The 14,997-nt window shown below is 42.4% G+C and overlaps 1 protein-coding gene across 3 annotated transcripts in view; it reads left to right on the top strand.

The window, feature by feature from the left end:
• The window catches only part of MIPEP (mitochondrial intermediate peptidase), a 226,584-nt gene that overhangs the window by 28,474 nt on the left and 183,113 nt on the right, over positions 1–14,997 (top strand). For all 3 annotated transcript variants that reach the window (XM_008159476.3, XM_028136327.2, XM_054719749.1), the window contains exons 6-7: positions 4,485–4,667; positions 5,500–5,656. In XM_008159476.3, the coding sequence (XP_008157698.2) occupies positions 4,485–4,667; positions 5,500–5,656 (340 nt within the window). The remainder of the gene's footprint in view (positions 1–4,484; positions 4,668–5,499; positions 5,657–14,997) is intronic.

Genomic DNA, 14,997 nt, shown 5'->3' with positions numbered 1-14,997 from the left:
TAAGCTGATACTAGGGAGGCCTTCTATATTGTCCAGACTCCTCATTTTACAGGTGTGGAAACAAGACAAAGTGTTTTATTCAAGTTCCCATCCTTAGTTTCCAGGACTCCTAACCCTGGCCATTGCTTCTTCCAGAACATGACATCTTAAGAAACTGAGTGCCTCATTTCAATATCAAGCTCCAGGTTGGAAGAATGGGGGTGACTTGACCACCACTGAAAGACCTGCTTGCTCCACAATATCTCCCCTACTTGCCTGCAGTCTAGGCTACTATAGTTATGCTTTATTTAAAACAAGTTTTCCCTAATAACTATAGTATAAAGCCACTTAAACTATTAATAGAGTTTAGTTTATTAGAATATCTTGAAAAATAGAGAGCCAGGTTTGGGGATATATATCATATAGAACAGATTATGTCATTTTGATTGGTGCAGGGTTTGAGCAATGCTGAGGCTGCTCACACATGACTCCTGGCCTAACCCTAAGCCCAGGATCCACAAGGCTAATAGACTATACTGTAAATTCACATTGCCTAGAATGGACACATTTTCCCCTTTCCAAGTCAATTGTTTACTTCTCTGTATCAGTGATACCAACATTCTCGGAGTCATTCAAATAAAATTTTAGAGTCAGTTTGCATTTTTTCCACTCCCATTATTCTCGTATCTTAATCAGTGACCAAGTCCCTGGATTATTCCTTTAGAGCTTCTCCTTGCATCTGTCTGCATCCCCAAAACAACTCATCTTGATCCTTGTCACCAAATCCCTGGGCTGTCCTACAGGTCCATTGTCTTCCTGACAGTCAATATAATTAACAACGATTAAGCATTTGCTATTTAAAGCATATACCACTTAACAGATCTTTATAGGAACTTTGAGGCTGGTGCTACTATTATTCCTGTCTAACAACAGATGAAGACACAGACACCTATAGGTTATGTGATTTATACAAAGTTACAGAGCTAGTAGGTTGCATAATCACACACAGGTGGGACAAAAGTAGTTTTACTTTTATATTATGGAAAATAATACAAAAATTAATAATAATAGAAGAATAAACTCTGTTTCATGTACTCACAACTGTAAATCTACTTTTGCCCCACCTGTATATCAAACATTCTAGAGCAGTGGTTCTCAGCCTTTCTAATGCCGTGACCCTTTAATACAGTTCCTCATGTTGTGGTGACCTCCAACCATAAAATTATTTTCGTTGCTACTTCATAACTCTAATTTTGCTACTGTTATGAATCGTAATGTAAATATCTGTGTTTTTTGTAAATATCTGTATTTTTAATGTAAGTATCTACAGCAGCGGTTCTCAACCTGTGGGTCGTGACCCACAGGTTGAGAACCGCTAGCAGGGTCGCCTAAGACCATTGGAAAACACAGATATTTACATTACGATTCATTAACAGTAGCAAAATTACAGTTATGAAGTAGCAACGAAAATAATTCTATGGTTGGGGGTCACCACAACATGAGGAACTGTATTAAAGGGCCGCGGCATTAGGAAGGCTGAGAACCACTGCTCTAGAGCCTATTCAGCTAGCCCTTCCTACAGTTCTGACTGACAGTGGTCAGGCTAACCTGTCTGAACATTGGGATCATTTCCTTTAAGCATTGACTTGTTACTCTCCTGTCCAGAACCTTTCAGTGACTTCCCCTTGTCCATTGGGAAAGTATAATCGGCTCTCTCTGTGCCTCAGTGAATTCATGATACTCTGTCCTTCCATTTGTGTTTCTGTATCATCCTCCTCTGCCTGCTCACCAGGTTTATCCCTAAAATTCCTGTTAAGGCTTCATCTTCAGCCAATGGTGTCTGTAAAGCTTCATTAATCTCCGAGGTGGAATTCTGTATTCATATGAACTCATATTTTACTTATTTCATGCACCTGACATTTATCTTTAACTGTTTTTTATTGAAGTTGTTGTTATTATTATTGCATCTAACTTATATGTTTCTCAAGGATAGAGTATGTGGATCATATTTTTAATGCATACCAGTTTTGGACTTAATAAAATATTGAATGAATGTATAATGAATCATAATAATGCCTGCTAATATTAATCAAGTTTGATATCTTCAGGAGGAAGGTTAAAGCTGAATGATTTAATCATTTTATTTAATCCTCATGAAAGATGTTTTTGAAACTTTACTAAAAAGTATTATGTGTCAAGTCAAGGTTAGTTTCACCAGTATTAAACTTGTTGTCTTATCGTGTGTTTTTTTTAATCCTCACCCGAGGATATTTTTTTACCCCATTGACTTTTTTTAGAGTGAAAGGGAGGTGTAGACACAGACAGAGACAGAGAAACAAATGTGAAAAGAGACAGGTTGGTTGCCTACTGCACATGCCCCGACCTGGACTGGGATCGGGCCTGCAACCCAGGTACAGCCTTTGACCAGGAATCGAACTTGGACCTTTCAGTCCATGGGCTGATGCTCTAACCACCCAGCCAAACTCGCCAGGGCTATCTTATGTTTTTATAAGAATAGCTGCCCTTCCTAGAAACTAACTCCCTGGGAACCCATGGACATTAAATCTCTCTCTTGTAACTTCTATATGTCTGTTCTCTAAGGTGCTCCACAAGGACAGGATAAAATAAAAATATGTTACACTTTTTAAAAGACAGATCTTGAAATAAACCCAAGAACATAATCTACAAGTCATAGTTTTTTTCTTATTTAATTTGGAAGGTCTCACTGAATATAATTTACAAGTTTGAAATTAAGGGAAGTATATGTTTTTAGCAAATATGTAATAAATAACAACAATTTCATAGACTTCTTAGAGTTCAGAGTACTGCTCATTTAGTTATCTCATGATGATGAAATGCCTAGCCGATTGTTGGTGAAGTTGGGTAGTAAACCCACTTATTATTTTTCCAGATAAATAGTTATTTATTTATTTATTTATTTATTTTTATTTTTAATATATTTTTATTGATTTTTTTACAAAGAGGAAGGGAGAGGGATAGAGAGTTAGAAACATCGATGAAAGAGAAACATCAGCTGCCTCCTTCACACCCCCTACTGGGGATGTGCCCGCAACCAAGGTACATGCCCTTGACCAGAATTGAACCTGGGACCCTTCATTCTGCAGGCCAACACTCTATCCACTGAGCCAAACCCATTAGGGCTATTTATTTTTTCATAGTAAAGGCTTTGGGGAAAATTTTTGGAATTATCCTGTAATTTTTAAAAATCTTTTCTGTTATTCCACTTATTACCATTGGGTGGTGCTAATTTGCCATATCAGAAACAAAGTAGACAGAGAAATCTGGACTATAAAGATGTTGGGATATCTGAAAAGTTATTTTTCACATAAAGTTTGAATTTTCTATATTGAAACTGGTTATTAATATATACTTAATTTTTAGCATCTTATCAGATGTACATCTGCACCTTATGTATTTATTTTAAAAATATATTAGTGCTGCTTAATCATTTTTTAGGTCTTAATTTAGTTTACAATCTGTTAGTAGCTATTAACTCCTTTTCCAGAAAGACTTGCATTTGTTTTCACATGATGCCCATCCTGAGCCCAGGTCTAGGTGCTTATCTAGTTTTCTAATAACAACTGAAAATTTATCTCTTGTCCTCCCGTAGACCTGAACTATAGTTTGTATTTCATTCGAAACATTTGTGTCACCCCTTTGATATACATTTTTTCCAGAGATTGTATGTCCTAAAAGAGTTACTGCCAAATAAAATTCTCATAGATGTGCCAACACCATCTCCAACATCACCAATGGTTATCTGAGGTCCAGACAGTGAGAGTGACAGTGAGGGCCAGGCACAAAAGAGAGAATATGTGCTCCTGCCCGTATGGACTCCAGTCTGTTCTCACCACTCCACTGCTGTCATTCTCTGGATACCAAAGTATATGCAAAATCCAGAACTTTTAAAGTGTTCCCCCCTGGAAGTTCTCTATACTTCGTGAAGAATTTTAACAATTCCTTTCCCCTCACCTTTTTAGTATAATCTTTTAAGATGATATATTTTCTCATCTGTATTTCAAATACTTAATTTTTAATCTAAAAATACTTTTAAGCACTGTATTGACTAGATTCAACTACAGTCTCTTAACTAAGAGGTCTTTTGGGGGATAGGGAAAGATTCTGTACTTTCTAATATTGTTCATTTCAAAGATTAGTTATATAACCTAGACATAAAATAGAACTCTAGAAATTATATAAGTCTTAAAGCATGGAAACACTGTACAACATAAGGATGATCTTTTTGTCTAGATTTTAAATGTCTGTCAAAAATAGAATTAGCATATTGCAAGTATGTTATACATTTAGTACATAAATAATATATTCAATATTCATTTTATTATTTAGTATCTTATGAAACTATAAATAAAATATTAATGTTGATTGCTATCTTTATAGACATCTAGATGTCTATTAAATTAGTTGTACAGTATTGCTTAAATGCCTTTAAATAACTTTTACTCCCCGCTTTCTCCTCCATATAGCGTAAAAGAGCAGTGGACCTGAATGTTAAAATCTTGGATTTGAGTAGTTCATTTCTTATGGGAGCCAACTTTCCCAATAAGATTGAGAAGCACCTCTTACCAGAACACATTCGCCAGAACTTTGTACTTGCTGGAGATCATGTAATTGTTGATGGTCTACATGCAGAAGCACCAGATGACTTGGTATGTGTATTCTATTTTCTTATAGTTCAGGTCCCATCTGTGTGCTGCTACTGTCTTAAACCAAACCCAGATTAAGTGATAATATAATACTACCATTAAAAATACTTCAGTGTTGCTAAAAATTTTAACTTTGGGATTATTAATTCCACAAATGCTTTGAATGATGAAAGTGGTTTAATTATTCATGTCTTATGAAGAACTCAGTTTTAAAGTATGATAAATAATAACAATGATTTACACTCTGTGGACTACTCAGATTTTATTTTCTTTTTTTAATCCTCACCCAAGGACATGTTTTTACTGATATTACAGAAAGAGGAAAGGAAGGAGGGAAGAAAAAGAGGGAGGGAAGGAGGGAGAGAGAGAGAAAACATCCATGTGATAGAGAGACATCAATTGATTGCCTCCCATACGTGCCCCGGTAAGGGATCAAACCAACAACCTAGATATGTACCCTTACCAGGAGTCGAACCCACATTTTGGTATACAGGACAATGTTCCAACTGACTGGCCACCCAGCTAGGGCTGAACTACAGATTTTTAATGCATATTAGTCATCACTTCACCTGGTTAAAGGTGCTTTTTGGTACATGGATTAGATACAGTTTTGTCTGACCATACCCCAACAGAGAACTGTAGTCAAGTATGTTGTATCTCATACTAGTTTATGAGTCTAAAAGCTTTATTTACCTCATGCAAACCATTATTTTATTTTTATAGCAATGATCACTTGAAGAATAAAGTGGTGAGAGTTAGCCTATATTATTACTGCGTAGGCTATATATTTGTATCATGGTATTTATATCTTTTATCATTTGCTATTTAAATATAGGTGCGAGAAGCTGCTTATAAAATTTTCCTTTATCCCAATGCTGGTCAATTGAGATGTTTAGAAGAATTGCTCAGCAACAGAGATCTTCTGGCAAAGTTAGTAGGGTATTCTACATATTCACACAGAGCTCTTCAAGGAACAATAGCTAAAAATCCAGGTAAGCCTGATTATTCAACTTTTAAGGACAAAATAGAATTTTTATGGAACTAAACTTCTGACCTTAAAAATTTTTCTTTGAATTATTTTGAAATACAGTTGACATACCGTATTATATTAGTTTCAGGTGTACAACATAGTGGTTCAACATTTGTATACCTTACAAAGTGATCACCACAATAAGTCTAGTAACCATCTGTCACCATACATAGTTATTATGATATTGTGGAATCTATTCCTTATGCTGTACATTACGTCCCCATGTTAGATTCCACATGTAAGTGGAATTACATAGTATTTGTCTTTCTCTGTCTGACTTATGTCAGTTAATGTAATAATCTCTAGGTTCATCCATGTTGTCTAAAATGGCAAGATTTCATTCTTATTTTTATAGCTGAGTTATATTCCACTAGTGGCCTGATGCATGAAATTCGTGCACGGGGGGCGGGGGGTTATCCCTTAGCCCGGCCTGCACCCTCTCCAATCTAGGACCCCTCAGGGGATGTCCTACTGCTGGTTTAGGCCCAATCCCACAGGGTTCCCTCCTCCAGCCAGCTGCAGGCACCCGGGACCTGGGTTTCCCTCCCTCTGGCAGGCCACAGGCACCTGGGACCCGGGCCCGCTGCAGCCGCAGGGGATGGTGGGCAGGTGGCTTCACCTGGGCCGCAGGCACTGGCACACGGGACCATGGGGCGGGCAGCATCTCTGGCTGGCTGCGGCCCCGGAGCAGGGGGCAGCGGCTTCTCTGTCTCCCGGGCCACAGCCAGCCGCAGGTGCTGGTGCTGGGGACCACTGGCAGGCGGCCTCACCCGGGCCTGGCTTTTTCAGGAAGGACGTGCTGATGGTCGTCCAGAAGATGTCCAGTCTAATTAGCATATTACCCTTTTATTAGTACAGATAGAGGCCTGGTGCACGGGTGGAGGCTGGCTGGTCTGCCCTGAATGGGGTCCTGGATCAAGGTGGGGTATCTCCTTTGGGGGTAGGGGTGGCATGAGTGAGGGGCCTGGGGCAGTTTGCAGGCCAGCCACACCCTGATCAGGGTGGGGGGTCCCCGCTGGGGGATGAGGCCAGCCTGGGCGAGGGGCCGCCAGGGGTTTGCAGGCTGGCCATGCCCCCATCAGGGTGGGGGTCCCCACTTGGGGCCGTGTTAGCCTGGGTGAGGGGCTGATGGCCATTTTCAGGCTGGTTACGCCCCCATCGGGATGAGGATCCTTGCTAGGGGCATGGCCAGCCTGGGTGAGGGGCTGAGGGCCATTTGGGGGTGGTTTGCAGGCTGGCCGGAAGGATATCTGGAAGGTCTCCAGAAGGTCTCCTGGTCTAATTAGCATCTTACTCTCTTATTAGTATAGACTAGAGGTCTGGTGCATGAAAACTTATGCACTGGAGCGGGTGTTCTCTCACCCCGGCCAGTCCCCCTCACAGTCTGGGAGCCCTCAGGGGCAGGAGGCGACCCAGCAGATCAGGGGAAGGCGATGCCCCCATCACACCTCTGATGCTGCCACTGCTGGCAGTGAAAGCTTTGGCCGGCCCTGGTTACCTGAGCCTCAGGCAGCCCTGGATGGCAGGCAGCCACCATCCGAGGCTTGCCTGTGTCTTGGGCCGGCCCTCGGTGGCTGGGGGGCTGAGGGGACTGGGGGATTCCGGAGGCAGGCACATGGAGCGGCCAGGCCCATGCCCAGCCTTGCCATGTGCCTGCCGCCCGGTCGGGGCTGAGGGAACTGGGCGCCCCCATCTTGTGGCTGTGGGTGCCACCATTTTTTAAGGTGTGGCGGTCAATTAGTATATTCCCTCCTTATTGGCTGTGGGCGTCACAGAGTGACAGTCAGTTACCATGTTTCTCATTAGTATAGATTCTGGTGTGAACATAGGGGTGCATATATCTTGAGTTATAGCTTTTATTTTTTTCAGATATATGCCCAGAAGTGGAATTGCTGGGACATATGATAGTTATATTTTTAGTTTTTTGAGAAATACCCATACTATTTTCCATAGTGGTTGCACCAGTTTACATTCCCACCACAGTGAATGAGGGTTCCCTTTTCTTCACATCCTCAACAACACTTGTTATTGGTTGTCTTTTTTATAATAACCATTGTGACATGTGTGAGGTGATATCTCATTGTGGTTTTAACTTTAATTTCCCTAATGATTAGTAATGTTGAGCATCTTTTCATTTATCTGTCTTCTTCAGAGAAATGTCTATTTAGGTCCTTAGCCCATTTTTTTATTGCATTTTTTGTTTTTGTGATGTTGAGTTGTATGAGTTCTTTAAATATTTTAGATATATTGTTTGCAAATACCTTCTCCCATTCAGTAAGTTGCTTTTTCATCTTGTTGATGATTTCCTTCACTTTGAAAAACCTGTTTAGTTTGATATAGTCCCATTTGTTTACTTTTGCTTTTGTTGCCTTTGCCTAAGTAGATATATATATCTAATAAGTTATGGCTAAGGCCAACGTCAAAGAGTTTTCTGCCTATGTTTTCTTCTAGTACGTTTATGGTTTCAGGTCTTACATTTAATTCTTTAATCCATTTTGAGTTTATATTTGTATGCTAGTGGCCCGGTACATGAAATTTGTGCATGGGGGCGGGGGAGGGAGGAAGGTTGTCCCTCAGCCTGGCCTGCACCCTCTCCAATCTGGGACCCCTTGGGAGATGTCTGACTCGTGTCTGATGTCTGACAGTCAGACATCCCTCTCGCAATCTAGAACCGCTGGCTCCTAACTGCTCACCTGCCCCCTTTCTGCCCCCCACACCACCCTGCTGGCCCCCAACTGCCCCCCACTTGCCGGCCTGATAGCCCCCAACTGCCCCCCACTCTGGCCTGCTCGCCCCCAACTGCCCCCTCATGGGCCTACTTGCCCCCAACTGCCCCCCCTTGCCAGCCTGATAGCCCCCAACTGCTCCCTACTCTGGCCTGCTCGCCCCCAACTGCCCCTCTGTGGGCCTACTCGCCCCAACTGCCCCCCCTTGCCAGCCTGATAGCCCCCAACTACCCCACATTCAGGCCTGCTCGCCTCCAACTGCCCTCCCCCCACCGGCTTGATCACCCTCAACTGCCCTCCCCTCCTGGCCTGATTACCCCTAACTGCCTCTCACCCCCCCCTGCCAGCCTGCTCACCCCCAACTGCCCTCCCCCCCTGCTGGCCTGCTCGCCCCCAACTGCCCTCCCCTCCTGGCCTGATTGCCCCTAACTGCCTCTGCCTCTGCCCCACCACCATGGCTTTGTCTGGAAGGATGTCCGGAAGGTCTCCTGATCTAATTAACGTATTACCCTTTTATTAGTATAGATAGAGGCCTGGTGCATGGATAGGGTCCGGCTGGTCTGCCCTGAAGGGGGTCCGGATCAGGGTGGGGTCACCTTGGGGGGCAGGGCCAGCCTGGGCGAGGGGCTGGGGCAGTTTGCAGGTTGGCCACACCCCCATCGGGGTGAGGGTCCCCGCTAGGGGGCATGGCCAGCCTGGGCGAGGGGCTGAGGGCCGTTTGGGGGTGGTGTGCAGGCTGGCCAAGCCCCTGGTTTTGTCCGGAAGGTCTCCGGAAGGTCTCCCATTCTAATTAGTATATTACTTTTTTATTAGTATAGATGGTGTAAGACAGTGGTCTACTTTTCGGGGGTTTTTTTTTGGCATGTATTTGTCCATTTTTCCCAACACACTAAAGAGACTGTCTTACCCTATTATATATCTTTACCTCTTTTGTTGTTGATTAACTGACCATATATGAGTGTGTTTTTACTTTTGGGCTCTCTGTTCTGTTCCATTGATCTACATGTCTGTTTTTGTTCCAGTACCATACTGTTTTGATTACTGTAGCTTTGTGATATAGTTTGAAATCAGGGAGTGTAATACCTCTAACGTTGTTCTTTCTCAATATTTCTTTGGCTACTCAAGGTCTTTTGTGGTTCCATATACATTTTAGGATTATTTGTTCTAGTTCTGTGAAAAGTGCCATAGGTATTTTGATAGGGATTGCATTGAATCTGTAGATTGCTTTGGGTAGTGTGGACATTTTAATAATATTAATATCTCTAATCCACGAGTATGGTTTATCCTTCAATTTCTTTCATCAATGTCTCTTAGTTTTTAGAGGAGGGGTCTTTAATTTTTTTGGATAAATTTATTCCTAGGTATTTTTGCAATTGTAAATTGGATTTTAAAATATTTTTTTGTGTAGTTTATTATTTTCTTTAGAAAACTAATTTTCTATTCTTCAACTCTACTGAATTTATTCACTAGTTCTAATAGTGTTTTGAGGGTATAACTTCAGAGTTTTCTATGGTATAGTATAATATTCTCTGCAAATAGTGACAGTTTTACTTTTTTCTTTTCAATTTGGATGTCTTTTATTTCTTTTTATTCTCTGATTGCTGTGGCTAGGACTTCCAATAGTATGTTGAATAAGAGTGGTGAGAATGGGAACCCCTGTCTTGTTCCTGATCCTAGAGAAAAAGCTTTCAGCTTTTCACCATTGAGTATAGTGTTAGCTGTGAGTTTGTCAAATATGGCTATTATTATGTTGAGGTATATTTTTTTCTATACTAACTTTCTGGAGAGTTTTTATCATAAATGGATGTTGAATTTTGTTGAATACTTTTTCTATGTCTCTTGAGATGATCTATAATTTTTATTCTTAAATTTATGTGGTGTATCACATTGATTTTCAGGTAGTGAACCATCCTTGCATCCTGGAACAAATCCCACTTGATTGTGGTGTATAATCTTTTTAATGTATTGTTGAAAATAAGTTTCCTCATATTTTATTAATAATTTTTGCATCTATGTTCATTGGGGATATTGGTCTGTAATTTTTTAAACCTTTTTTAAAAATGTTATTGTTGAAAGTATTACATATGTCCCCTTTTTTCCCCCATTGATCCCACCAGCTTACCCCAGGCTTTCACCACACTGTTATCTGTATTCCTGGACTATGCATATGTACACACAAGTTCTTGGTTGATCATCTCCCACTCACCCCGCCCCCCACACACATAGACACATTCCCTCCAAGATGCTGTACTCTGTTCCATGCTTCCATGTCTCTGGATCCACTCTGTTCATCAGTTTATTTTGTTCATTACATGTCACATATGAATGAGATCATGTGATACTTTCCTTTCTCTACTGGTTTATTTCACTTAGTATAATACTCTCCAGGTCCCTCCATGCTGTCTCAAAGGGAAAGAGATTGTTCTTTTTTGCTGCTGCATAGTATTCCATGTTATAAATTTACCATAGCTTTTTTAATCCACTCGTCTACTGATGGGCACTTAGGCTGTTTCCAGATCTTAGCTATTGTAAATTGTGTTGCAATGAACATAGGGGTGCATACATTATTTCTGATTGGTGTTTCAGGCTTCATAGGATATATTCCTAGAAGTGGGATCACTGGGTCAAATGGCAGTTCCATATTTAATTTTTTGAGGGAACTCCATACCGTTGTCCATAATGACTATACCAGTCTGCATTCTCACCAGCAATGTACTAGGGTTCCCTTTTCTCCACATCCTTGCCAGCCAGCACTTGTCACTTGTTAATTTGTTGATGGCAGCCATTCTAACAGGTGTGAGATGATACCTCATTGTCATTTTAATTTGCATCTCTCTGATGATCAGTGATTTTGAGCATTTTTTCATATGTCTCTTGGCCTTCTGTATGTCCAATTTGGAGAAGTGTCTATGTCCTTTGCCCATTTTTTAATTGGATTGTTTATCTTCCTTTTGTTAAGTTGTATGAATTCCTTATATATTTTAGACATTAACCTTTTATCAGATGTATCATTGCCAAATATGTTCTCCCATACAGTGGGCTCTTCTTTTGTTTTGTTGATGGTTTCTTTTGCTGTGCAGAAGCTTTTTATTTTGATGTAATCCCATTTGTTTATTTTCTCCTTAGTTTCCTTTGCCCTAGGAGATGTATCCATAAACATATTTCCATGAGAGATGTCTGATATTTTGCTGCCTATGGTTCCTACTACAATTTTTATGGTTTACCGACTTACATTTAGGACTTTTATCCATTTTGAGTTTATTCTTGTGTATGGTGTAAGTTGGTGGTCTAGTGTAATTTTTTTGCATGTATTTGTCTAATTTTCCCAACATCATTTATTGAAGAGACTGTCTTGACTCCATAGTATGCTCTTTCCTCCTTTGTCAAATATTAATTGAGCGCAATGACTGGGTTCTCTGTTCTGTTCCATTGGTCTATATGTCTGTTCTTGTGCCAGTATCAGGCTGATTATGGTGACTTCGTTCTATAATTTGATGTCTGGTATTGTGATTCCTCCAACCTTGTTCTTCTTTCTCAAGATTGCTGCAGCTATTGGGGGTCTTTTTTGGTTCCATACAAATTTTTGGAGTATTTGTTCTAGAACTGTGAAATATGCTGTTGGTATTTTAATAGGGATTGCATTGAACCTGTAGATTGCCTTGGATAGTATGGACATTTTAATAACGTTGATTCTACCAATCCATGAACATTGTATATTCTTCTACTTGTGTATATCTTCCTTTATCTCTTTTTTCAACATCCTGTAGATTTCTGAGTATAAGTCTTTTACCTCCTTGGTTAAGTTTATTCCTAAGTATCTTAATTTTTTTTGTTGCAGTGGTAAATGAGATTCTTTGTTTAATTTCTCTTTCTGGGAATTCATTATTGGTGTACAAAAAAGCCATTGATTTTGGGATGTTGATTTTGTATCCTGCTACATTGCCAAATTCATTTATTAAATCTAGCAGTTTTTTGGTGGAGTCATTAGGGTTTTCTATGTACAATATCATGTCATCTGCGAATAATGAGAGTTTTACTTCCTCCTTTCTAATTTGGATAACCTTTTATTTCTTCTTGTCTGATTGCTGTGGCTAGGACTTCCAGTACTATCTATCTATCTATCTATCTATCTATCTATCTATCTATCTATAAAATAGAGAAATATGCAAATTAGGTCAGGATGCTGGAACGGTCAAGACCAGCTCAGGTGGAGGGGCCAGGCGCTGCCCCGAGCCTGAGAACAACACGCAGGCACAGCCCAGAGCCTGAGACAGGAACACACAGGGGCACCTGCTCCGAGCCTCTGCAGTGCGGCTGGGGGCAGGCCCCCAGCGGACACACACACACATAGAGTGCCTGCTCCGAGCCTCCCCGGTGCAGTTGGGGGCCCACAGTGGACACACACACACACACACACACACACACACACACACACAGAGCGCCTGCTCTGAGCCTCCACGGCCCAGTCTGACATGCCCTCATCCTTCTCCCTATCTCATATCCTGGAATTATTGTTCCTTATTTTGACAGTCACTTGAGTGAACCAAGTAGCACCATCACATCCCAGTTAAAAGATCATCAATTACAGTGAAACTACACTTTCACTTCATCTCAGCCACTATTTCTAAGGCTGTACTCTGAGCCTTATTACCACCTGCAACTGCTAACATCAGAAATCATAGCATGGCCCTGGCCAGCTTTGCTCAGTGGTTAGAGCGTCCACCTGCCCACTGAAGTATCTCAAGTTCAAGGACACAAATCTGGGTTGCAGGTTCGATCCTCAGCCCTGTTCAGGGAAGATGCAGAAGACAACCAATTTATGTGTCTCTCTCACATCGATGTCTCTTTCTCTCTCTCTCTCTCTCAAAATCAATGGAAAAATATTCTCTAAGGAGGATTAACAAACAAAAAAATAAATCATAGCATGTTGTCCCTGACGTCCTATTACATGATTTCTTTTTTTTTTTTTTTCTGGCCTATCAATGATTTCCTCCTCCTCCTCCTCATTCATATTATTCTTTGCATAGACTGGGCTGTGTGTTCACCTACATCAGTGGAGAAATAGAGCCCCCACTAGGTATTTCAAACAGATAGAATTTAATATTGGGAACTGATTACCAAAGGGTTGGAAAGGAAAAGCTGGAAGAGAGAAAAAAAAGTGAAGTTAGAGATTAATAGCTACAGGAAGCCATTCTCACTCTCATGGATGAGGGAGCCAGACCATGACCTGCTGAGGCTGCTGAGAACTTGCTGCTGCAATTGGAATGGTGCTGCCAAGGAAGACAGCAGCCTGCGGACTGCACTGCCTCTGCCCCTGCCCCTGGCCCTGGCCCTGCCCCTGCCCCTGCCCCTGCCCCTGCCTCTGCCCCTGCCCCTGCCCCGCCCCTGCCCCTGCCCCTGCCCCCGCCCCTGCCCCTGCCCCAGCCCCTGACCCTGCCTCTGCAGCTGCCCCTGCCCCTGGCCCTGCCCCTGCCTCTGCCCCTGCCCCTGCCCCCGCCCCTGCCCCAGCCCCCGCCCCTGCCCCTGCCCCAGCCCCTGACCCTGCCTCTGCAGCTGCCCCTGCCCCTGCCCCAGCCCCTGACCCTGCCTCTGCAGCTGCCCCTGCCCCTGCCCCTGCCCCTGACCCTGCCTCTGCAGCTGCCCCTGCCCCTGCCCCTGCCCCTGCCCCCGCCCCCACCCCTGCTGAGCCCAGTGAGGAGCAGAGAGCGGAGCTTCTCCACTGTGTCCATGCTCCGCAGTGAGAAGTTAGCTGCCAGGGCATCTAGAAAGCGCAGTTTCCCCTGAACTACAGGAAAGCGCAGAAGGGCATAGATGGAGCTCTGAGCCAACAGATAAAACCTACCCTTTGCCTATTCGGCATTTATTCTCACACTTTACCCTATATTAAAGTTCCAGGAACAATAGCAGGGTCACACAAATACCCCTTAAATAATTGAAGATGCTGTCACTTTCCCTAAAGAGAGGCACAAGGCCTCACCAGTCATTATTTCCATCTCTAGGTCATCTGCTCCCATTTGAATTTTCTTAGAATAAAGGTAATCATCAGTAATATTTTTTATCTATAACTAGAGGCCCTGTGCACAAATTTGTGCATCAGTGGGGTCTCTTGGCCTGGCCTGCAGGATCGGGCCAAAATAGGCTCTCTGACATCCCCCGAGGGGTCGCAGATTGCAAGAGGACACAGGCCAGGCCGAGGGACCCCACCAGTGCACAATCAGGGCCGGGGAGGGACCGTGGGAAGTTGGCCAGCCAGGGAGGGTTCCAGGGTGTGTCCGGCCCATCTAGCTCATTCCTGATTGGCTGGACCCCAGCAGCAAGCTAACCTACCAGTCAGAGCATCTGCCCCCTGTTGATCAGTGCATGTCATAGTGAGCGGTTGAGCAGCCTTAGCATATCATTAGCATATTATGCTTTGATTGGTTGAACTATTGATGACCAGACACTTAGCATATTAGGCTTTTATTATATAGGATAATAAAAGCCTAATATGCTAATTAGACTGGACAGTTCAACGACCTTGGGCAAACTAAAAACACCAAGAAAATCAAGCTACTCTATGCAACAACAACAGAAAAGA

This window comes from Eptesicus fuscus, chromosome 8 (assembly GCF_027574615.1).
Source record: "Eptesicus fuscus isolate TK198812 chromosome 8, DD_ASM_mEF_20220401, whole genome shotgun sequence".
In the NCBI taxonomy this organism is placed as follows: Eukaryota; Metazoa; Chordata; class Mammalia; order Chiroptera; family Vespertilionidae; genus Eptesicus; species Eptesicus fuscus.
Note: the sequence above shows the minus strand (reverse complement) of the source record. Positions and strands in the feature narration are given on the sequence as shown.